Source organism: Sinohyriopsis cumingii, chromosome 13 (genome assembly GCF_028554795.1).
Source record: "Sinohyriopsis cumingii isolate HCF-2022 chromosome 13, ASM2855479v2, whole genome shotgun sequence".
NCBI classification, from domain to species: Eukaryota; Metazoa; Mollusca; class Bivalvia; order Unionida; family Unionidae; genus Sinohyriopsis; species Sinohyriopsis cumingii.
Window position 1 is genome coordinate 62212225 of NC_142973.1, and position 26263 is coordinate 62238487.

At 35.6% G+C, this 26263-nt stretch overlaps 1 protein-coding gene across 4 annotated transcripts in view; it reads left to right on the forward strand.

The window, feature by feature from the left end:
* LOC149785694 (nucleobindin-2-like) overlaps positions 1 to 26263 on the forward strand; it is a 49156-nt gene continuing 22893 nt past the window's right edge. For 2 of the 4 annotated variants that reach the window (XM_089979549.1, XM_089979551.1), the window contains exons 1-7: positions 1 to 156; positions 3784 to 3900; positions 7681 to 7788; positions 12253 to 12415; positions 17836 to 17930; positions 21580 to 21765; positions 26073 to 26163. In XM_089979549.1, coding sequence (XP_089835675.1) covers positions 3793 to 3900; positions 7681 to 7788; positions 12253 to 12415; positions 17836 to 17930; positions 21580 to 21765; positions 26073 to 26163 — 751 coding nt within the window. In that variant the 5' untranslated portion in view covers positions 1 to 156; positions 3784 to 3792. The remainder of the gene's footprint in view (positions 157 to 3783; positions 3901 to 7680; positions 7789 to 12252; positions 12416 to 17835; positions 17931 to 21579; positions 21766 to 26072; positions 26164 to 26263) is intronic. The other 2 variants (XM_089979552.1, XM_089979550.1) reach the window with 2 other exon arrangements.

Sequence of the window (26263 nt, forward strand, 5' to 3'; positions counted from 1 at the left end):
TGGTATAATTCTTTAGGTGTTTGTGCTTTCCATTGATATAAGCACACGTACGCTAAATATTGTCATTGTATGTTTTCAAGGGTAGTAGTCCATCCTGTTTGTTGACAGACATACTTAGAGAACATTGTTAAGATTTATCCGCAAAAGAAATATTAGGTAAGACCAAAACATGGCTTAGTTATGCATAAGTTATCGATGTATTGATGTACATGAGATCTAATCACAACTGACAATCGAACTCTGTGTGGTCATCCTTAAGTTTGCCGGTATTGTTTTTCACCATATGTTTTCATCTGAATATTCATTAACTTTTATATTTTTCTGTTATGTACGGAATTAGTTTTAATATTGTTTTTATGTGCGTATAATCACAGGAGTCTGACGTTTTATCAATAAAGTACGACGAAATCTCTGACAATATGAAATCCCCTTATCGGTAATATAAATAAACACATTTATATTACCGATAAGGGGATTTAATATTGTCAGAGATTTCGCCGTACTTTATTGCTAAAACGTCAGACTCCTGTGGTATAATATACGCACGCACTAGACCAACACGTTGTTCTCCAGCTTTTCTTTTTTTTTTTTCTTCTGGTGGCAGTAGTGACTCCAGTTATTGTCAGTAAAAAAAAAAAGGCGGAGAAAAACTTGTTGGTCTAATGCACGCGCTAAATAAGAGCTGAATTGTGGATCAATCGATTACTATTTTTTGTTCCTTAAATGTTCATCATCTATATTTTGTTCATTAAATGTTCATCATAACTTCATAGTCATTATGGACCCACGACCCACGATTTCACTTTTGGTGTGGATTAGGATTTTCTTTGAACCAGGAATGTAACTCTACATTCTATTAAACTCCAAGATTCAATTCGTTTTTTCTGCACAAAAAAAAAAACAACAAAAGACCCCCAAGCAAAACCAAGATTTTTTTTCTTCAAACAATTTACTGTAAATTTTAAGTAATCAAATCCCCCCCCCCCCCGCCAATTGTAGTAAAAGTCACATGGGTCATGTAGGCACTGAACACTATTTCAGTAATGGGTGTATTTTATTTTTACATTTGATTCTTCACACCTTTAAGTAACAAGTATTCACTTCATTATTTAGATGCCCGAGAAGTGCATACGGCCAAATCAATGTTAAAGTGCGTAGACATTTTTAAACGAAATGAACCGAAAGGTTGATCCAGTAAAATCTGGACTGATTGTCCCACTTTGTGATGTCACAATGAAGCTACATATATTGATAAACAAATTTATACTATCCTATATGGTAAAGATTCCACTCGACGTGTTCTTTTCTTTACCGAATTTAGTACATGGCCACCGTTGTATAATACCATAGTGATCAAAAAACAGTACTTACCAATACCATTTGAGCATCAGAAGGTGAGGGCTGCCAAATAGACAGAAGATATATGTTGCTGTTATAATTACTATTATTACTTCCAGATTTTATTTTCTGTTTGCAGCATTATCAAATTTCTCTTTATGACAAAAGTTTAATTTACATTTAGATCAAATAATTTTTTTTGAGGATAGAATCACAAAAATGATTGTTTGCTGCAGAAAAAGGGGGTCATGATCTTATCTGCTGGTCATTTCATCCTTCATTCTATATGGCCAATGTAACATTATACATGTGTAACTGACCAATCAGAACCCTCTGTGCATGAGTCATGGCTCCACTGGTACTATCTACAGGCGTCTGCCTCTTTGATAGCACTCTGTGTTAAGACCTCACAGTAGTCATTTGTATATATTAAAGTTATTGATTGTTAGAACACGGCATCCCATCTTATGTTTTAACACAATAACACAACATGGTGTCAGATGTGGGGTTGGCACGCCGGAAAGATCCATTTCGAAGGTATTAAGTTCGTATGCAGAAATTTCAATGTTTTTTAAGGTTTTAAATTCATGCAAAATCTTCTGTGGATTGTAAAGTTATTGTTTCAAAATATCCATTTATGATCCATGTGCTATTTTAAGTATAATTATTAATATTCCCAACAACCCGCGAAAAGTTAATTCCCAAAACACCTGTCACCGCTGAGGTCAAAAAGAAAATTATACTTTGCAAGAAGATAGCCAAGAATTATTATGATAAAAGTGCAAAACCACTTAAGGAAGGGGAATCAGTCAAGTCAAAGGTCAAAACTGGGAACCAGTTGTTATAATAAGAAAACACGATGAAAGGTCATACTCAGTTCGCACCAAAGATGGTACCATTTATCATCGCAATAGACGTCACCTCATGAAAACTAATGAAACACACCCCCTACAATGTAATATAAATGCGCCCTTCTCTCAGATTGAAAATGCACTGTGTACAGCTGTAACACTTCCCGCAAATACCAGTAAACCAATTTCACAATCAGTGGAATCTCAATGTTTCAGCCAAAGTACACCTGAGCCTGACACAACAAACCCACAAGATTGTCATCAAAGCGGATACTACACACATTCTGGTAGGCTAGCAAAACAAAAGATAATAGAGTCATTGTAATATCAGTTCCTAAAACCTGTACATATCCTGGACAAGAAACAGTTGTGAAATCCTGTACTCACAGATAAGAGAGACTCAGCTAATAGAACAGTCATTAGTGTAGCACAGTGTATGGTTTCGTTGATAAATGTACAATGCATTCTCAGTCAGTCAAAGAGATTTATTCGTTGATCATTGTAATCATTACTATCAAAGACGCACTTGATTTTGATATATTAGTTATAATGGCTCATGATTAATTTAGACAGTTTATTAAAAGTTTATTGAAACCTTTTCTTTGTAAGAAGAGAGATGTAACATTATACATGTGTAACTGACCAATCAGAACCCTCTGTGCATGAGTCATGGCTCCACTGGTACTATCTACAGGTGTCTGCCTCTTCAATAGCATGCTATTAAGATTTCACAGTAGTCATTTGTATATATTAAAGTTAATGATAGTTAGAACACGGCATCCCATCTTATGTTTTAACACAATAACACAACAGCCACCAGACATTCCTTTCTGCAGAACAACTCTTATAATTATTATTGATTTCAACCACATTTGGTGTGTGTCAAGATTTTGATGAAAAATTAGCCAAGTTTTTTTGTGGTTGCTCTGTCATATTTTGGCAGAGTTGTAGCCTCTATCTGTTGGACTCATCTGTTGTTTCTGCATAGTAACCCCTTTAATTAATATTAGATTTCAACCCAATTAAGTGTTTAGATATTTTATTGATGATTCTTTGGTAGTGTTTGATGGTCAGTCTTCAGCATCATCATTGAGCAGAGTTATTGTCTTTGAATGTCAGACCCACTCACTTTTGTTTCTGCAAAGTAATTTACTAAATTGTTATTGGATTTCAACCAAATTTGGCTTGCATTTTAATACCTTAGCAAGGTTCAGATGTTAGATTTCTTTGATATTATTAAGATGATATATAGTCTCATTCTCAGAACCACCTGATTTATGCACATTGAATCCCTTGATTGTTATTGGGTTTTGAACAAAGTTTCTTATGCTACTTGATTTTGAAGGAGACCTTAGTTGTGTTCGACTGTTAGCCTTCTGTGCCAGCATTTACCAGAATTATAGCTTCAGATTGTTAGACCTGCCCACTTCAGTTCCCTCACAGGTAATTCCTTAATTATTAATGGATTTTAACCAAATTATGTTGACTTTTTAATATTTATGAGGCCAGTGAAAGCAGGAGATATCCTTGAATGTGATTTATTATTGTTATTATTATTATTATTATTATCATTATTATTATTATTATTATTCAGCAGTTAAAGATGAGGCTGCTGCTGCTGTTTGGTGTGATCCTTGGGCTCGTACCTGGGATAATTTGTCCACCTGTGAATCCTAAGCCTGTTGAGGGAGGGTCACCAGATGAGGATGTGGTAAGACAAAAGTGTACTTGATTTTCAGATTTTGAATTTTTGTGGAGCCCACATTAGTGGGAAATCCTTGCTGACAGAAAAACTTGAGAAAATGTGAAACAGTTGTTTTCGTATCATATGCAATCAACAGCAGTGGAAGAAATTTCAACAGAAAGCATGCTTTTGAACAACTTCTCATGAATATGACACCTTTGCAGATGCCAGCCAGCTGAGTGATCCTAAACCAAATAAGTATTTTATTTGGTACTTTTATTTCATGTGCTTCAGGTTCCCAAATCATGTGATCAATTTTGTTCAAATCATCATGAAGGTGAGACAATACGTTACATGATATGCCTGCTCAGCTTTTTGACCTTAACGTCACATGTCTTACACCCATGCTTTAATCATGGGTTTCACATGCAGGTTTATGAGGCCATCATGTAACAACTAATTTTGTAATTTTGTATGAAAAAAATCCGTATTTTCACAACAGTATATGTTATCATTCTCTTACAGAAAGACTAATTTGTAATAATGTTTGTTACTATGTTGATTTTGGCAATATTGAGGGCATATAACTACATGTACATGTAATTTGACAGCCATCCATAAATATATACTTAGGATTGCAAACACATGTCACAACAAGCTTAAGTAACTATATTGTGATTTTGTATGTCTAGTCAGAAGAAAAGAATATTTGTATAGACAAATGGTGTTTAAAAAGCATGGGGGTAATCAGAGTTTAAGTTATAAGTATATTTCCAAGAAACTGGAATGATGTTATAATCGGAAGGTGATCTTGATTACATGTTATTGTTTATGGTAATTACTTGCATTTAAAACCTGAGATATTGCCAGTATACTTCAACCTGCTAATCAGTTAGAGATGTGTGTAATTACTGATTAAAAAGAACCCAACAGTACATTCATACCAGCATTGCAAAATTCAGATTCCATGGCTTAAAAACTGATGTTTTCATGCTAATGGTTTTGTTACCCCACAACAACTGTTGCTGGGGAATATAGTGTTATTGTGTCTATCTTGCCAAGAAATGAATTATGGTCAGTTTTTCATACACTGGTGGGGCATTCATTTTCCATGAACACTTTTCTGGTTTTGAGCAATTAGTGCTTATTCATGTACATCAAGAAATGTGGACTAACCTCATTTAAACCATGGGCTTATCATAAAGAGATAAATACATGTAGGCTTACATTGCCTGAGGACAGTTGTTGACTAGCCATTGATCATTCCTTGTACTATAGTAATAAATCATACTGGGGCCTGTAAGAATACTGCATACACAAAAAACTAGGTTTTCATCAGTTTGATAAATGATAATGATTTTGGGAATATTTTCATCTGGTTTACTTGTTAAATCTCATCTACAGTGTAGATTTCAAGGCACTTGCATAATACCAATGTAAAATTGTGTGTTCTTTTTCTCACACTTGTCATCACACTTTATTGGGAGATTTGAATGAATATGTAGCTGATGGAATTGGTTGAAGCATACCTGAGCAGCTGCTTTAACTTCCTCCCACACATTTTGCTTCCATGTGATGTTGTAAAATAATGCACATACATGCTTATTTTGATATATCTGGCATTTTGGCAGGACATATGCTATGACCATGTCTGTCTGTCTGTCCATCTGTCTGTTATTTTGCACAATAAAGTCAGTTCTACATCACATACATCACTAAACTTTGTGGATGTCTAACAGTTAGGGTAAGGAAGAACGCTATTGGTTTTGTGTCATTAGGTTACTGTCAAGGTCACTGAGACTGAAAGAAGAAAAATGGTTTCTGCACATTGATTTCATTTATTGACCATGTACTTTCACCAAAGTTTGTGGATGATTTTGGAATGAAAAAGTCAAAGATCAAGGTTGCTGACTCAGAGTAGAAAAATGGTTTCCTTGCAGTAACACTAGTCCTCCATCACACACCTGGACTAAACTTTGTGGATAGTTTGCTCTTGTCGTAAGAAAAAGGATGATAAAGTTTGTGGTCGAAAGGTCGTTTTAACTGTGACTGAAGGAAGAAAAATGATAACATTAGTTCTACGCCACAAACCAGGACCAAGCTTTGTGGATAGCTTGCACTTTGGGCAAATCTATCAGTTTTAGGTTCAAAAGATTGAGGGTCAGTTTCACTGTGACTGAAGGAAGACAAATAGTTTTTGGACATAAATTCTACACCACAGAATCGAACCAAACTTTGTGGAATGCTTGCACTTGGGGTTATATAGAAGCTTCTAGATTTATCGGTCAAAAGGTAAATGACCAATATCGTGAACTGGAAGGAGAAAAATATTTTTCGCACAATAATGGCAGTTCTGCACCAAGCTTTATGGATGTATTGCACTTGGGGTAAGGAAGAACCTTATTGATTTTGGGTCAGGAAGGTTAGTGTTATGATCATGAAGACTGAAAGAAGAAAAATGGTTTCTGCTCACAAATTTCAACTATTGACTATGTACTTTCATCAATGTTTGTGGATGACTTTTGTTTTTGGTAAGAAAGAAACCTATTTATTTTAGGATAAAAAATCACTGATAGATGAAAAAAGGTTTTTGCATAATAACTTTCAAACTGGGTATGTGAGAAAGCTTGACAGTAGCTTCTCATGGGTTGGTGGTTCTTCCCGGGGTTTTGCCGGGTTCTTCCACCACCATTAATACTGGCGGCCATGCACAGCCTATCGTGTGCTGAAAAATGGCGTTAAACCCAACAACAACAACAAGATTTAGAAAATGCATGTTTTATAATCTAAAATGTTCTTTAATTCCATTCAGTAATGGTCATATGAGAACCTGGAGAAAAGTAATTTCATTCTGGAAAAACCCTGGAAATTTATCTTTAGAAAAGCGTGGGAACCATATGTTGCTGCATCCGTCTTGAATCACACTCTGGACTTTTAAATACTTGTTTTCCAGTATGACAATAGCAACACCTGATATTTTTTTTTACACCTTACTGAAAACTGGTCACAATTACAGAAAAAATCAGCTGCCTTACTGAGGTTTGGTTAGGCTTGGAAAAGTTCGGTAAACTAACCTTTGAATGTCAGTCAGTCAGTTTTTAATACCTTTACCAAAGTTTGTAGTGGTTTTTCACTTAAGGTATGGATGAGGCCTATTGATTTTATGGGCAATAGGTAAGGACGTTGTGGCTTTTAGAAAATTGGGATTTGATGAATAACTGTTGATTTTGTAGTATTTTCCTTGACCATACTTTTGTGGTTGGTTTGTACTTAAGGTAATAAAGAAACCTATAGATTCTGGGGTAAAATGGTTGGAGGTCACCACAATGGTAAGTCTGATTAGAAAATACCGGTTTCTGTAGAATACGTTTAATTGAAGACTGCACACCATGACCACAGGATTATTTGCCCCCATGATTGATAATCTCGCATACTAGTACCATACGTACTTGCTTATAAGTCAAGTAAAACTTCACACTGTGTAGACCCATATATGCTGGCACATAAGGTGCTGGCGGATCTGGGTCTGTGGAGTTTGTTTGGAGTAATCAGTAGAACAAATGACATAGACCCTGATCTGCATGTACATTATGCTTTGGCAGATCAGAATCTATGTTTGCAATTTGACTTGACTTATAAGCGAGTACAAGTGGTACCTTCATATAGGATAATTGAATATGGAATGTTCTTGGTACTCATGTTAATTTGTTGAAGTGTATTTTCACAAGTCTGTTAGACTGTTTAATTGTATTGTAGAAATATCTTTCAAATTGGCCTGGATTCTCATGAAGTATTGCTGTATTACAGGACACAGGCTTGGAGTATGATAGATATCTACGAGAAGTAGTGATGGCTTTGGAAGAAGATGAGGTCTTTAGGAAAAAACTTGAGGAATCCAACATCTCAGATATTAAGGTATCTATAAACACTGTGAACATAATATATTAAAATCTTTTATTATATACTTAATTGTGAAGTATAAAAAAATATTGCTGAAATGATTTTTATATTTATTCATTGCTGTATTTGTACTTGTGAAAAATATATCCTTTTATTTTTCACATGTGAAATACAAGATTTCCTATCATGCCATTCAATGCTTGATTGTGTGCACTTCAGAAGTTATAACTGTAGCAAGAGAAATGAAAACTTTGTGAGCTAAAGCAAAAAAGTAGAAACTGCATTACTGTTCAGACAGAGAAATTATCTTTTGCTAAAGAAATTTGATGCAGTGCAGTTCGTGTCTCGGTGATGTTATTTCCCCTTATTACATTGATAGCAGTGATAAATCAGTGGTGACAATCACTCTGCAGGAAATATGAATCATTGGCATTTTTATGTTAATATTTGCCATCCCTGTTTACAGAGGGATAATGTTTGTTTGGTGGGGGGGGGGGGGCTGCCTGTCATGTGTACCTGACTGGTGTGTTTGACACACCAGGGCTATCATCAGCACACTTCTGGATCATTAATGACTCCATCAATGCTTTCTTGCTAAAGAAAGAAAACACGTTAGTGTTCTGGGTCTGAAAAAAATCAAAACAATATGTATTGTGGTGTTGATAATATATCGGCATGAGATTTTTGGCACCACAGTTTATTTTGTTGCTTCAATAGATAATTTGAAATGTGTATTTTTTTTAGTGCATGCACAGTTATTCTTCAGTGGTAATAAATCATCATCGAAGTCGCAGGAGTCTGAGATTTTACCATATCACTTTCAGGCAATAGAGTTAACTTAAGTCTCTCATGATATACTAGCAATTGCAGGAATCTCAAAGATGGCAAGAAATATTTGCATGATATATTGTTTTTGCACAAAAGTTTTGCCGTTTCATCGTAGTTGTAACTAGCAATCAATTAAATATGTTTTTTTGAAAGCACGTTGATAATAAATGATTGTCGAAAATAATTTGGGCTGCTGTAGCATATTCAGCGTTCATGACAAATAATTTATCAAATACTGTCAGTCACAATTTTGTGTGGTTTTAAATTTTAGTGATCATCAAAAACATCTGTAGCCTCAATGACTTCATTCTTGCACCGAAACTGGAGATGGCAAGGTCTGTCTAACTCTCCATTCAAGGTGACAAGTATACAATCAGTCTTGATCTCACAGATGCATACTTTCATGACCCAATTCCCTTGGCATCACAAAAGTTTCTTTTGATTGCTTACCATGAAAGACTTTACTATTTTTGAGTACTTCCCTTTCCTGTAATATCAGTCCCAGGGTCTTCAGCAGATTTATTTTTGTCACCCTTTTCTGGTTGACATCCACTACAGCAATGGCAGCATATCTGGACAGTCTTAAAGTAAAAATATATGGTAAATGTTGTATTCTTCTTAATGGCAAAAATGATCTTCTGTCCTTTTTGAATCATCTCAGTTTTCTAGTGAACTGGACAAAGTCTGACCTTCACCCATCCTTGTGTTTTGTCCATCTGGGTATGGAATTAATAACCATATTTTTAGTTTTCACATCTCCTGCATGTTCACATCCAGTGGCTCATTGAACTCATTGAGTATGTTCCCAGCAGGATATAGATTTCGGCAAGAAAGTTCTTGCAACTTCTCAAGGGTTACTGAATGTGGGACTGGATTTGATCACACTGGGCTGCCTAAATATGTGCCGATTACAAATGATTTTGCTGGCTCAATGGCACCACATTTCCAGTCCATTCAGCCAAAAAGTCAATATCATAATTGAAGTGTGTTCGTTTCTGTGTCAGCGGTGCAACCTTGGTTGGCTTGCAACAGGAATTCCTCTGGAGGAACACCAGCCTAAATTGACTATGTATGTTGGGGAGCCCACTTACTTCTGGGCTTCAATATGGTCATTGGCAGATGGGGACCTGGGAAAGGCCACTTAGATCAACCTTGTAGAAATGAAAGTTTTGAAAAATGCCTTTGAACTCCAGAAGGACTGACTGCAGGAAGTCTGTCCCGGTTATGTCAGACAAATCTGCAGTGGTGACTTACCTCCTCAGATGGAGGCGCCTAACTGCCTGACCATAGCATGTTTGTTTGGCTCTTTGTTCGTTGATGTTACCAACTTCAGTTCAACCTGCAAATTAGACACATTCCTGACAGACTTGACGTTCTGGCCAGACAGGGTCAGGTTCTTCATTGGATTTATGCTCTTTAGGGTATCCAATGATTGACTTGTTTGTGACTAGGTGGAACCACAAGCTGCCCACCTTTGTCTCACCAGCCATGGATGTGCTGCCAGTAAGTTGGGAGGGGTTAATGGCCTTTGTCTACACAACACCCCTCCAAGTTAGTACTAAAATTGAGACAGATAATATGGGGTCAGAATTGCAAGATAATTCTGATAGCCCTTCTCAGATGGAGCAAGCCCTGGGTCAGTAATATGCTCGAGCAGCATCAGACCTACACAGGAAGATTATGGCCATGCCAAATCATCTCGATCAATGATGGTTGCAGGTGTTTATACCCCTGCATGAACAGTCTTCTTTAGACTTGACTCTTGTCAGGACAGCCTTTCGAGAGAAAGAATTCAGACCTTCGATTGTGGTGAGAAGATCCTACACTCTAAAGGCCAGTTTGGGGAAAAGCAGCATGTTTTCAGGGACTGGTGGAGAGTCCATACCATGGTCTCTTTGAGTGCCTCAATCCCACAACTTGCCTACTTTTTGCTCTGGCTAATCAAGGCGAGAAAATTTGTCCCAATTGCAAAGGGTAACACTTCAGGATATGCAACATATTCAGGCAGCATGTCAGAGGATATATCAGTCATAATAAAGATCTCTTAGACCTACTCAGACCTGCCAACTCTTACAATTTTTGCCTTAAGTCTCACAAAATTTACCCTTAAAATACGAACTTACACCTACAAGCAAAAGCTACAGAAAATTGAGATCATTGCTGAAAATTCCGGAAAATTTGGTCATCTCTGTTTGATTTCGATCCAGGTTTCATATTAGAAGTAGAGAAATTGATCAGGGAACCAGACTAACTTTACAGCAGCACATCAGACGCTTTAAACTTCACATATTTGTTCAAGCGAAGCATCTACATGAGCAAACTGTTGCTCATATAAAAAAAATTTTAAATTTTGTCTAGCAAGTGATGCATGTTTATGAAAAAAGGGGAAATAAACCTCTTAAAAAGTGTTAATAATTAACACAGAAAAATGAAAAGGAATATTAAGGAATATTCAGATTCTTGTGAATAAAAGCTGGAAAGGACACAATTACATTTATTGGACATCACATGCCAATTTGAGTATGACTTATGGCGGGAAATATGATTGCTGTCATGTGAAATTGAGAAAAGAATTTCCATGAATTACATCAAGTTGAGAGATAACAACAAGCCATTGAGCTCCATATGGTTTGGAACTAAACTTTGTGCAACTGTACTAGTGGTAAATAAAGTCTACGCGTACGTTGCAAACTTTTCAGTTGAACATAATGTTTATGGTTGCTGCATGTTCCGAATACCAAACTTTTAATTATGTATCCAGCTTTACAATAAGAGTTTATGATATTTTGTTACACATTACTGAAAACTGGTCAAACTTACAGAAAAAAATCAACTGCCTTACTGAGACAGACTCTTCAGGGTTGGCAGGTCTGCCTACTGGCCAATTTTGATTTAAATAGACTGAAATCTCTCACCCTTTTTGCACAATGGAATTTGTGCAGGATCCTAACATGGCCCAACTCAGAAGTTTGAGCCATTAGCCCAGAACCTCACTAAAGCTTTTATACATAACCTGTTCCTTGTAGCGATATGACTGAATTTTTTGTAAAGCTACATTTAAAATCCAGAACGCACACACACATCTTAAAGACGTACAATACCAAGGAGTAGCAAGAAAATGATTCTCAGAGAAACATAATTTACAATATGCTTTCTTACATACAGTGGACCCTTATTTATCCAGTTATAATTAATTTGAAATTATAAAATTATCTGAATTTTGTGTATGTCTCCTCCATCATCATATATACAGTTTTAGTAAAAGTGTGTGTTAAAGTAGAAGAAAGCCTCATTAGTTTGAGTTTGCTTTTTTAATTTCTTTTCTTCTTTGTTTGTGGCAAGGATGGAGTGGGGTGGCGGAGGGAAATGGTTGTATTTAAGTTTAAGATGCCTCTCTGTAATAGCTAACCATTGTCTCCCATTTTCATCCAGTATCTAGTTTTTTTCCCCATAGATTTTACGGCCATTTACCTACCACTTCAAGCAACATAATTTCCATGGTTTAAAGTGGTTGCAGTTTATTTTGAATTGTTTTTTTTTTTTTTTTTTACAGTTCTCTGATTTCTACAATTTTAGAGAGAATTTCTGGCAAAATGTAGGTAAATTTCTTGTTATAAATTACTCATGTTTTTCCTAACACTGTCTCTCCAGAGTGGAAGTATTGCTAAACATCTGGAACTTGTGGGTCATAGAATCCGGGAGAGACTGGATGAACTCAAACGTCAAGAAATCAACAGGCTACGTATGCTTGCCAGAGAGAAAATTAAGACCATGAATGGTACGCAAGTTATGCAAATCATTGCCTCGCGTGGAGGTATGCTATTGTTGTCCGTGAGTAAAAACTATGTTTGATGACATTAGTGGTTGAAACCCTCATGGAGTTTGCTGGCACCTTCCAGTATAGTTGCTGTTAACAAACTTTCCAGTTTTGTTCATCACCTCTTTCTGTTTTTGCTTTTGCTTTGTAGAATTTTATAGATACACAGAGTCTGTTATAGAACCAATAATACAGGGTTGATATTTGACAGTAGTATGACATTTTTTAAAACATGGAATAAATTTAATTAAGAAAAAAAAGTTGGACAAGAAAATATGATGTATGATTTTCATGCTTTTTTATATATTTTTATACAATATTTGAAAAATTAGCATGAATCCCACAGTTGCATGTTCTAGAGTAGACTCTGCTTATAGAAAAACCTTTCTTATATGATCTCTAAAGCATGCCAGTCTGAACCTGATCATATTACACATCAATATGTAAAACAATTATATCAGATCTTTTCTACCATTGCTTGCATAAACTTTAAAACCATTCTTCCTACAGTGTTATTTCCAAGGCACACTTAGCGTTAGTACTTGTTTCCTTTTTGTGCAGATCACATGACTAAAATGTTGATATGCACGAGCTGGTCAGCATGGTGAGGGTCACACATATCAGAGTGTGGAACAATAATTATAGAAGATTGCACTGAACATTATGTCATCTCTGTAATAAAAGCCACTCCCTTCCTTTGTTTCCAGAAGGATAAAGAAGCGGGATATGTAGAGGGGACAAAGTTAGCTACATGTGCATTTCCCTGTAGTACATCATTGCTGAAAATTAAATATTGTGTGGAATGGTCATACACTTGTTGGAAGTGGAAGGAAATCTAGATCAGATAAAGAAAGCTTGAAATTTTGGTTAAGCATATTTATTTATTTTTAAATTATTTGTAACTGAAATACACTGCTGTTTTAAATATCTGAACATTTAAATCTAGATTTTGTTCCATGATATCAATTTTCCCTTTTTTAAATTTAATGACAGTATGTATGACCAATCTGAGTTATATTTCATGAATGGTAGATTGATGTAGATGTTTAAAACATGGCGGATTCTTTAAGTTGTGCTTCTTGATATGCATGCATTTTGCTATGAACTGAAATAAACTCGATGAAACTTGGCATATAATGTCAACTTTCATTCATTAAAGTACTTGTCTGATTACATGATATTTTATGTTTGGGTTTGGTCACTTGTGGTTTGATTTTTTTATATTCATTTTTGTTGCTTTTGGAACTGATTTAATTCTTTGGAACTAAGCAAGAAAAGTAGGTTTTTTTTTGTCATCTGAAAACATGTAGAAAGTATGGTTACCACACCAGGTTCCAAATTAACAAGTATGAGAAAATGCACTGAATGGAGGAGTATAGTTCTATAGAATAGAAGAAAACATTTCAGAGTTGATAATTGTTGATTGTTGAAAATGGAAGTTGAGTCCAATACCAAATGTTTTAGAGTGCAGATTTTGACCAGTATATATGGTTGGTCACTAAATACTTAAAAGATGCTGGACTTTTCAAAACCCAGTCTGGTGTTTGATTGTTTTATGAAACTGTCTTTTACGAGGACGCAACCCAAATTTCAGTCAATATTTAGACCTGACAGTTGTTGGATATCGTTTTAATGATGATAATATTTTAAGGACTCACAGTACTAATTCAGTTGAAATGGTAAATCTATGGAAACACCTTCATGTTACAAAAACCAAGAAATTTAAATTTTAAAATAGTTATAAAACCTTTATATCTAGCAGTATAGAGTCAGCCTTGATGCAAGTTTCTATCTGGAGAAAACAATGGGTCATGGCATTTTTTTTATATCTTCATGTGCATGAATCATGTTTCCAATTTCACACCGAAAGAAATCTGATTCTTCTTTTGGTTTTGAGGGTTCCTAAGTCAGTTCTGTACATAGACTGAAATTTGAATCAGTTACTATTTTTTTAAGCTCTTAAAAGCTTCCTTTCACTAAATGTTTACTTTTCATCATTAACCAATCAAATCCCTCCAAACCCATATATACTCTATTTATATTTACCCATTTCTGGACTGGTTCTGAATTTCTTCTATAGTTAGTGTTATGAATCATGAGAAAATAGTAGCAACACTTTGCAGATGTTTTCAAAGTCCAGTCTACAGTGTTGCTTGTTAAGAAATATATTTACATGTCTGACATGAATATTTTTCCTTTTTTATTGACAAATAAATATTTATATTTTAACAGAAATAAAAATGATTACCTGTTTGACTTCTAACAATTTTATCTGTTTATCTGATATTTTAACTGTAAATTAAAACATACTTTTACTAAAGCCTCTCAAGATTTTATGTTAGTTTTCAGATGGCTTTCTTGGTACTGTGGTCAGAGGCAGAGAAAGTGTTAAAAAGGAACTTGAATAACCTATAAAACTGTTAAATTGTACAATAATTACCTTTTTAATTTTTAGAGAAGAGAGTTGGAGAATCATTTTCTCAGAATAAACAAGCCTGTGTATGAGAAGAAAATAAGACGCTAAATCTCTTTTATTCTTAATGTCGACAGTTCCTTACAAATTCCATTGATTCTGTTTTTAACAAAGTATAACAATTTCAACTGGAGCTAGAGGATTTAGTTCATTTTCAGAAACTTGGGTAAGACTAACTGGGTTGACAAAAATAGATGATTTTAAACTTCATTTTAAAGCTGTCCATAAATATATGTTAGATTAAGCCTTTTTTGCCTTTAAGTAATTACTGTGGAATTGTCCTATTGCAGCAAAAGAAAAGTTGTTTTGATCTTACAAATACAAGTTACTACAAATGCTAGAGGATAGAAAAGCTTTGTAGAACTAATTTATATGTTTTTATTCTGAATTCCCACCCCCTGAACCAAATAGAAAATTTAAGTAGTCTATCAGCATGAAAAATGTGACATACAGTGAAGCATTCTAAGCATTAGCCCACAGAAAGCAGATATTCTTGGATCATCAATTTTTTCAGTAGAAAGCATTCATGATCTTCTTTTTATTGTAATAGGAATAAAAAAAGAAAACACTTAGGTGAACTAGAAGTATACAACATTTGGTTAACAAAGGGAGGACACAGATAGAAATTAAGGAATTTCTCTCAAAATTTCTATTGTTATAGTGTTTTTGGTTTAGAGGGATATCAATTCTGAATGCCTCACTTCATAGTGTCCCTTCACTTTTACTGGCTGTAGCTTGTATTACTAATAATAGTAACAGACTTGCTGGTCTTAATAAATGTAGTACCAAATAGTGACCATCTAACTTCTCATATCAGGATATCAAGGGAGGTAACTTAAATTTGGATAAATACCTCAATGTAGTTATCTTCCTTGGAAATGTTCCAGAGCTGATTATACTTGAAACAATAGAAAATGTTTTGTTTTTTTTTTAAAAAGAAAATCATACTAATTTTTCAAATAATGTCTCAGATTTAAATATTTCTAGTGACTTATAAAGGAAATTTTTTTTTGAAAAGTATAATTTTGATCAATTTGTTTACAATAGTAGAATAGACCATAAATAGGAGTAGCTCTGGTGTTGTGCTTTTCCAACTGACCATATGTTAATTAGTATGATTTAAACTCTTCAAGCCATTAGAATTTTCAGTACTTTGACACTTTAATCATTTTATTGAATTATATATTTAAGTGTAGATCTCAGTCAAATTTCGTTTGATATTTATGAGGCTGACATCCAACTCTTTTTTTTTTTATTGTCTTGGGGAACAAGGTAGGGGGAGACTTAGGTGATGTTTCATTTTGATATCAGCAGATGCTTAATTGGTGCATATATGTAGATATGTCTGTTCAGTTTTATTTTATATCCATTTATTTTCTTTGGCAAACAATGAAGTTTATTTTAATTGGGTATCTTAGGTACCTAGGGTTGGCACATGCCATTCCTTTTAATATTTGTATTTGAAACTGGTTTGGAATAGAAACTAAATCGAAATTATTTCCCATGCTTACCTTTTTTTCAAAAATAGAAAAAAATAATGACTCAGGGGTATTTTTTCAGTCTGGTACAAGAGCAAGAGAATGTTACCCTAACTCTCTGTCACTGTGTATGTCTGTATGTCCATCATAGTACTACCCTTGTCTTTCTGTCACTGTGTCTATCTGTCTGTCTATCTTGTTAATCTTGTCTGTCTGTCACTATGTATGTTTATTTGTCCATCATCACATTGTCCATGTCTCTCTGTAAGTATGTATATCTGTCCATCATTGTACTACCCTTGTCTCTCTGTTAGTATGTCTGTTTGTTCATCACGTTGCCCATGTCTCTCTGTTAAGTATGTATCTATCCATCATTGTGCTACCCTTGTCTCTCTGTTAGTATGTCTGTTTGTTCATCATGTTGCCCATGTCTCTCTGTAAGTATGTATCTGTCCATCATTGTGCTACCCTTGTCTCAGTCAGTATGTCTATCTGTCCATCATCATGGATATATTCCCATCATACTTTCACACGATTCATTATGACACTAGGACAGTTCATTCTATGACATGCTTGCTAGCCTCATTTACCTTTGGGTGGTTACAGTCATAGAAAAGTTGTATTATGGGTTTTTGGTTAATGATCTTTTCAATTCCAAGTATTTCCTAAACGCCTTGATAAATTCACATCATATTTAGCATGAAGCATTATGAAGTTAAGACATTTCATTCTATGACACATTTACTCATCCTTATGATCTTGGAGTCAAAGTCACAGTCATATAAAATGTGTTAAGGTTTTGATGGATTTTCTTCATATTTTGGAAGAATCTGTATAAAGCTTAGACAATACTTATCTCTTTGACCTTTGGGGCCAGCTCACAATATTAGAAATTTTTTGTTCAGGTTTTGGTCAGAATTTATTTTCTTCAGTTGCTTATATTTCCTCAACAATTTGATGGATTTTGTTTGTGCTTTGGATGAATCATTATAGAGTTCATACAAGTCATTCTGTGCCACACTTTCTTTTCCATTTGACCTTGAGGTCAAGTTCACAATCATAGAGAATACAATAAAATATAATCTTGTAGAAAGGAACATATCATCTCTCATTTTCCAAGTATGATGTAAATTTATACATAAAGAAAATAATATGTAATCTTGTAGAAAAGGAACTAATCTTGCTTTTTCCAGTTATGATATAATTTATCACGGATATTTTATTTAGCTATGGTATTGTATTATTATTGTAATTTCTGGAGTGAGATTATGGCTTATTCTTAGTAACAGCACAATCTACCTTAGGACAGGCATAATTCTACTGTCAATCAAATAATTTTCATTTAAGTGAACGCTAACAGTTTCTGATGCATAAACAATGTTTTTATGGCACAATAATTGACTCTTAGAATAAAGATAAGTATAATATTATCATAATGATGTAATATTGTTTTGATATATTTTCAGGAGTTCAAAATATGGACAAGTTATATCCTCATCACGTTGATGTCAAAAATCCTCATACATTTGAAATGGCAGATTTAGAAAAACTTATTAAAAAGGTAATTTTGACTTGCCAACAACATATTGGCAAGACCTAGGTATAGGAAATCCTCACCATAAAGCCCTTAATATGATATGGTTCCAGTTGTGAGGCATGTATGGTAATGGGATCCCATAACACTATTTGGTGGTAAAATTATATGGATCATACGAGTCATTATAAGGTATCTCACTATATGTTGATATACAGCTTGGCTTCCATGAGGAAAGTACAGTATTATGTTTCTAGTGTTTTTGATGTTATAAGAGTCATTATATTTATTAGCATAGATGATTTGCTTTTATGTATTTTTCTTATACTCATGCATGAACAGTCATGAAACTTGATGGGTGTATTCATCTTGAGCATTGCTTCTTATTGATACGTGAAGGGTGATACAGTAACCTACTTTTCATGCTTAAAAGATTAATATTTATGTAGGATTTGCATTTAGATTAATTTTTCTGACACTGTTTACATATAGTCATGAATTTAAATGCATATGTTCATCTACCAAATGAATACACATTACACAAAAAGTAGATCACAGTAACCTGTTCTTCACTGTCCTATGATTCTCAGTTAAACTTGATAGATGTAGTCATTTTGAATGGTAAAACTTGCAGCAGGCTGATGTAGGTTACAATTATACACTACTTATAAAAGGGATAACATTCAGTTTTCACATCTACCTCTTATGTTTTGACTGGGGCCCCGAGTGGCCGAGTGGTCTAAAGCGCTCTTCGTTACAGATCACTGCCATCTCACCTCTGTCTGCGGTGGTTTGAGTCTAAGATTCAGCCAATGTGGGCATGTGAGAAAGCTTGCCAGTAACTTATCATGTGCTGAAAAATGGCATTAAACCCCTCAACAACAACAACAATGTTTTGACCCTGCTGCTTGTGTGGCAATGAACTTTGAATTCATTTCAAGGATTGATATTCATTGTTTCTGATGAGTGTCAATCTTCAGTGTATCATCAATCTTTAGCTCACCTGGCTGCAAGACCTGGTGAGTTTTTGGTCTGGTCCTGCATCCTTCGTGCTTCATGTGTTGTGTACCATGTATCCATCAGCAATTGCAGTTTTAAACTCAAAAGATACTAGACCTATTTGGCACATAGCATCCTGGCATGAAGGGTTTTTAAATTTATACAAAAGTTGCTGATCCACCATCAGAATTTGGTCACCATGATAAAAAATAAGTATCTTTTCAGAACAAACGCTGAATAAAATTTGATAGAAAACATCCGGGCAGGAAGATCTTTAAATATGTACAAATGATGGCATCAGTTATGGCAGAAGTAAACATAAGCAAACAAGCCACTGCTACACAAATTTGAAAAACCTTTAAATGACCTTTCTTCAAAATTACTGAACAGATTTGAATTAGACAGAAAGCATCCTCACATGAAAACATTAAATTTGATTACAAATGATGCCAGTCTATCTTCAATTATGGTAGCCATTAGTAAAATTAGAAAAATTTTCAAAGGACTTCTTGTCTAGAATTGAATTTCTTGAAATTTTGATGTGACCTCCATTATTATAAACAGACAGACCTTTCCATGACTTAACTAAATTTGACTGGGCATCTTGGCATTAGGGGCTGTCAAAATTTTACCAATGACCCCAGTCCACCACTAAGAGGAGAAAAATATTCTCACAACTTCTTTCAAAGTTATATAACTGGACAGAATTTGACCAACTTTGACACAAATCAGGTCTTTCAGTATTGAACACATGGTGCTGATGTACCATCAAAAAATGGATGAAGATGTTTAAAAAGTTAGGCCCTTTAAACCTCTTGTTTACATTTAGGACTGATATTTAACAAGAGTGTTCAGTGAGATTGACTAATACTCAAAATCTCATTAGTTACTAAGATTCATTTTTAGGTTTGATCTATTATGCATGCAAGTCCAGTTCTGTTTAAGTCCTTGACTGGCTACATTTGCTTTCTATTTTATTTGCTTATTTATATTACCTGCTCATTGATGATAATGCACTTTACCAGCAATGCTGCCTGGTTCATCAAAATGCCATTACTTGGGAAGTTATGGCAAGGAGCAGGTACGACTTGAAAAAAGGGCAACATGTCCAAAATTTGAAATAAATCTCCTGCTGAACATAGACAAGTGAGTAAAAAGTTCTTTAACCCGAAATCCTATTCTGACAAATGAGCTGGTAACACTGCTGTTATGTTGTGATATGTTAGGTTATAAATGTGTGGTCACATGCAGATTATGTGTAACTACAATGAGCATTAAACCCATATTAAATAGTATTGGTCAATCAGATTTTCAAGTTGAAAGAAACCAGTGATTTTATGTCAATCTGTGATTAAAATGATCTGCTTTTTTTTTTTTTTTTTTTTACAAAATGGTGATAAAAAAGAGGAATTTGAATATTAACATGCATCATCATTTTGAATTTGTTTTGGTGTCCACCAAAGATGGTAGTTTTCATTTATCATTTTTTATGAAATCATTAAATCTGTTCATTACAATTAATCAGATTTTTTTTGAAAGCCTAAAAATCTTTCTAAACTGTAGAAAAATCTCATTTTCCTTTCATGCATAAGATTCCAGCAGTTTGTAGGCATTTAAAAATTATTAAGTCTTTTTGCTTAGATTTCTTATTTGACTTGATTTGTTTCAAATTTTGTTATTGAATATAGAATATCATAAAAAATACAATTTATATTTAACTTTATATTATTAAAAAAGATGTGTTTTATGGGTACAAATGAGCATTAAAATTGTACTTAATTTACTGTAATTACAAAATCTAAATTGCATGTAATTTACTATAATTAAAAACTCTGAATTGGGTATAATTTACTGTAATGGTAAAATCTGAATTACATGTACAACAGTAAGCAGTGACTGTTATTGTCTGTTTCAGTGATATAATATTTTCTTTAATGTGTTGAATTTTTTTCTAGCTTTAGTGCAGTTGTCCTGGAACCAGCCTGAGCTATCAGAAACAATAATATTGACAAGTTCATTACATTTGTTAGAGTGATAATGTATTGTTGATGGATAAAGCACGGGCAGGACAGGCAAAACATAAAGTTCATAGGAATCTTAAAGGTTTGATAAGAAAACAGGAATGTAGTAACAAATATTATTGGCCATTGTTTTGAGACTTCATCTTAAACTGCTATGGACAGAAGTTGACAAAAACATGCAGGTATGACTTCCAGGCCAGTGCAAGTTAATTGAGTGATCTCCAAACCACATAGACATTCGCTCTTGTTTTTGTGGTAAAGTATGTTAGAGTTTAAACATGCCACATGGCCTGGAAACTATAAAACTATGAGCTTGAGTTTGCACTTGCTTTGGCGAATCACAAATGATGTTATATTTGAAAGGTTGGTTATGATTGGCTGATGGTGGAAACTGTCTCAGATTCAGGTTCAGAATTGTATGATCTCATGGCCAAGAGACATTAGGATCATTATGCTGGTAACATAAGTTAAAATGACATTGAAAAATTAATATAATGGACTACTGACAGGACTATCAAGGATAAATAATGATTAATCAAGGGCTTTCTCTGTTTTATAGTTAGAGTGCCAGTATGGCTGTGGCAGTTAAGAAGTAATCCTTCTTTGTCAGTCAGTATTATTTAAAATCAATGAAAAAACTAACATTTTGTTTCCAGGCAACAACTGACTTGGACGAAATTGACAGAAAGAGACGCGATGAGTTTAAAACATATGAGATGCAGAAAGAATTTGAAAGAAAACAAGAGTTGGAAAAATTGAATGAAGAGGAGAGAAAGAAAGAAGAAGCAAGACTTGAAGAGATGGAGAAGAAACATAAAAACCATCCAGATATTCACCATCCTGTGAGTTATAGCTCTCTCTTAACTTAAAATTTCTGATACAAAAAATGTCACCATTTGCTCACCAACAGGGAATTACAACTCAAGAGTTATATTTTCTAGCGTAACATTTCTGATTGCACTAAGATTCACCAGAAGCTCACCAACAGGGAGTTATAACTCATAGATAAGATATGTCTTAGTAGTTAATATTTTACATTGTAATATATTTATTAGCATTTTTTTACATGCATGTACCTCTTCCCTCATTAGTTTATGCTGCTCACTGAAGTCACTTCATTAGATTTCTTTGTATCATTTAAAGCACAAGAATTGTGGATATTGTTGACAAACACCTTGTTAAACATGTACTATAATTTTTTGTGTTATCTCCCTTGTGGAATGTTGCATCTACACTAGTTGTTACTATGTTGTATACATGAAAAGGATTTATTAGCAGATTTAAATTAGAATTTCATGCATGGTGAAGGCAAATGTTATTTCAGCCGTGGGTAAACATGACGATATTTTGATGCCTACATTTAAATTACAGAAACGTTATTTGGTGTTCCAAAAACAGTACCAAGCAACTCTAAGCACAGTCTTTGCAAATTGAAATAATTGAACAAAATTTCCATATTTTTAATGCTGTAAAGGTCTTTTATTAATAAGATTCATTATTCATGTATGTGATGTTCTCATGTTTAACATAAACGTCGCCATTGCTGGTCCCAAGCCCGGGTGTAAAGGGAGGAGGGTTCGGAGTGGGGCTAGCAATCTGACCTTGTAAAACCAAACAGGTTAAAAACACCAACAGAAGAAAAACCAGAAACTAAAAGCCTGAGAGGGGAAGGGCCTTCTTTTGGAAGACTTATGACAGTATGTGGTGAAAGCCACGATCCAATGGAAGCCATAAAGCAACATGGAACGTGAGGACAATGTATGAGGCAGGCAGAACAGTACAGGTAGCAGCAGAGATGAGGAGCTACAACCTATCCCTTTTGGGCATTAACGAGACAAGATGGATTCAATCTGGACAAGAAGACTGGTGACAGGAGAGATGATCAATATCATCATGGGTGACTTCAATGCCAAAGTTGGGTCAGACAACACAGGGTATGAACAAGCCATGGGGATCCTTGACCTGGGCAAGTTGAATGAAAATGGAGAGAGATTTGCATACCTTTATGCACTGAACAACCTGGTCATCAGGGGCACCATCTTTCCCCACAAGAGAATCCACAAGAACACATGGATATCACTAGACCTTGTGACAGAAAATCAGACTGACCACATCTGCATAGCCAAGAAGTTCAGAAGATCCCTGCAATATGTGAGGGTGAAGAGGGGAGCAGATGTGACATCTGACCACCAATTAGTTGTCGCAAGGCTGAAACTTAAGCTGAAGAAGAAATGGATGGGCGTAAAAGAGAAGAAAACAAAGTCTAACATCAGCCTGTTGAAAGATGCAAAAACTAAAGAAGAATACAGACTGACGCTTAACAACTGGTACCAAGTGCTAATTGAGCTTCTTGAAGATGAGGAAGACAATGCAAACAGCAGGTGGCAGAAAGTTAATGAGGCAGTAGAATCAACATGACAAGAAGTACTAGGTCCCATGAAGCACCAGAAGAAAGAATAGATTATAGCCAAAACATTGCGCAAAATCCAGGAGCATAAAGAGAAGAAAGCAGCAGTAAATAGTAGTAGGACAAGAACTAAAAAAGTAAAGGTACAAAAAGAGTACACTGGTGCCCACAGAGAAGTGAAAAGAAGCATCAAAATAGACAAGAGAAACTGAACATTGAAGGACTGGAAGGAGAGGCAGAAGAAGCGGCTGGAAGTGGTAACATGAAGAAGCTGTATAACATCACCAAGAAGCTGTCCGGCAAGTACAGCGAAACAGAGACCCATAGAGGACAAGCAGGGAAAGACCACAGCAAGTACAGCACACCAAATGAATACATGTGCAGAACATTTTGAAGAACTGTTGAACAGGCCAGCACCACTGAATCCCCCAGAAATCCACCCAGCCAGTGCAGATCTCCCCATAAGCTGTGACAATCCCACCAGAGACGAGATCAGGAAAGCCATCACCCAGCTGAAGAACGGCAAGGCAGCTGGACCTGATGACATTCCAGCAGAAGCCCTCAGAGTAGACCTTGAGGCTTCAGTGGAAATGCTATACCCCCTCTTTGAGAAGATCAGGGAGGAAGAAGAAATACCAACTGACTGGAAGGAGGGACACTTCATCAAGGTCCCAAAGAAAGGCAACCTCAGCAACTGCTCCAACTACAGAGGAATTACACTCTTGTCAGTACCAGGGAAAGGCTTCAACCTGGTCCTCTGGGAGAGGATGGAGTCTGTTGATGCACAGTTATGAGATGAGCAAGCGGGCTTCCAACAGAACATATCATGTACAGACCAAATAGCTACTCTTTGCATCATAGTAGAATAATCGTTGGAGTGGAATTCTTCACTCTACATCAACTTTGTCGATTATGAGAAGGCATTTGACAGCGTGGACAGAGAAAATTCTTCGCCACTACTGCATCCCAACCAAGCTGGTGAACCAGTTCAAGAGCATTTACAATGGAATGTCCTGCAGATTCATTCATGCAGGACAGCACACAGACAGCTTCCTAGTGCAGACTGGCATGAGGCAAGGCTGCTTGCTGTTGTCATTTCTCTTCATTCTCGCCATTGACTGGATGATGAAGATGTCCACCAATGGGCGGAGAAATGGGATCCAGTGGACATTGTGGAGTCAACTTGATGACATTGCACTCTTGTCCCACAGTAACAACCCAGTCACACTGCATGGAAGTCCCCTGGGAGAGGTGGAGTTCTTCACGTACGTGGGCAGCATTATCAACCAGCAGGGTGGCACAGATGCAGACGTCAAGGCAATGATCGGAAAGGTGAGAGCAGCTTTCATATAGCTCAAGAACATCTGGAGCTCCAAAGAAATTTCCATGACTACCAAGATCAGACTGTTCAACTCCAGTGTGAAGTCAGTCCTACTGTATGGAGCAAAGACCTGGAGAACCACTAAGTCAACTGTAAAGAGAGTTCAGACCTTCATCAACAGCTGTCTTAGACGAATTCTCCAGATTTGCTGTCCAGACACCATCAGCAACACCAACCTGTGGCAGAGAACCTCCCAGCTTCTGGTAGAGGATGAGATCAAGAAGAGAAGGTGGGGTTGGATAGGACACACCCTGCATAAGCCACCAACCAACATTACCAGGCAGGCATTGAGGTGGAACCCTCAATGCAAGCAGAGAAGGGGACAACCAAGAAACACCTGGTGATGTGACCTTGAGGCAGACATCACTAAGATGGGTCACACCTGGAGTCGGCTCAAAGGGATCGCACAGGACAGAAGCCTCTGGCGATCTTTTGTGGGCGGTCTATACCTCGGCAGGGGTGACGGGCAGAATTGATGTTTAACATAAATTCTTCAAAATTAAAATTATAAATCAAGTCAAACTGCAAACAGCAAAGCTCCAGATCCAGATCTGTTATAGGTAGGGTCTTATTATTCCTAACTGCACAGACCCAGGTATGCCAGTTCATTATGCAACAGCAGATCTTTGTCTTTATAGTTTGCAGTTGGTCTCATCTTATAAGTGAGTATAGATGGTAAAATAATAATTGGAGTGATTGCAAAAAATGACAACTAGGGCATAGTTGTGGTTAAGTCTGATCCAAAATGTAATAACATAGACTTGTACTGCACCATTATATAATGCACCATGATGTCAGGGCCATTGTTGTTTATTTTGCTGTAGTTCTAATAGCATAGATCCAGATCTGCCATGTTTGATAGATCTGACTTTATGTTGTTTGCAATGTATATAAAATTTTATTCTGATATTTAAAAAATCATAAGTTTTGGGCCAGATTCCTGATATGAAATTGTGGTAATGTTTTCCTGTGATTCTTAGTAATTTTGGCTTTAATCACTATACAAAATAAAAAAATTTGTTTTACAATGTAGCTGAGGCCCCCAAGTGGCGGTAGCTTCTCATGGGTTGGTGGTTCTTCCCAGGGTTTTCCCGGGTTCTTCTTCCACCATTAATACTGGCTGCCATGTATAGCCTATCTTGTGCTGAAAAATGGCGTTAAACCCTATGACAACAACAACAACAACAATGTAGCTGGTATCTCTTGTGATAACTTAGATGTACATTTTAAGCAAAAACTATAATGATATCATTATGTCTAAATTTAAAAAAACATCTGCAGTGCTTGTGTTTTTATACATTAAGGAAAATTAATGTTTTATAGTCATGCGTAGTTGATTCTGGACTATGTGGCTTTTTCAGGGCAGCAAAGATCAACTCGAAGAGGTGTGGGAAAAATCAGATCATATGGACCCTGATGATTTTGACCCCAAAACATTCTTCAAAATGCATGGCAAGTTTTGTTGGAAGTGGCATACTTTTTGTAAATTGTATCTCAGAGTCTTACTATATTTAGAAGAGGAGAAATTAGCAAAATATGTGATGAGACATTT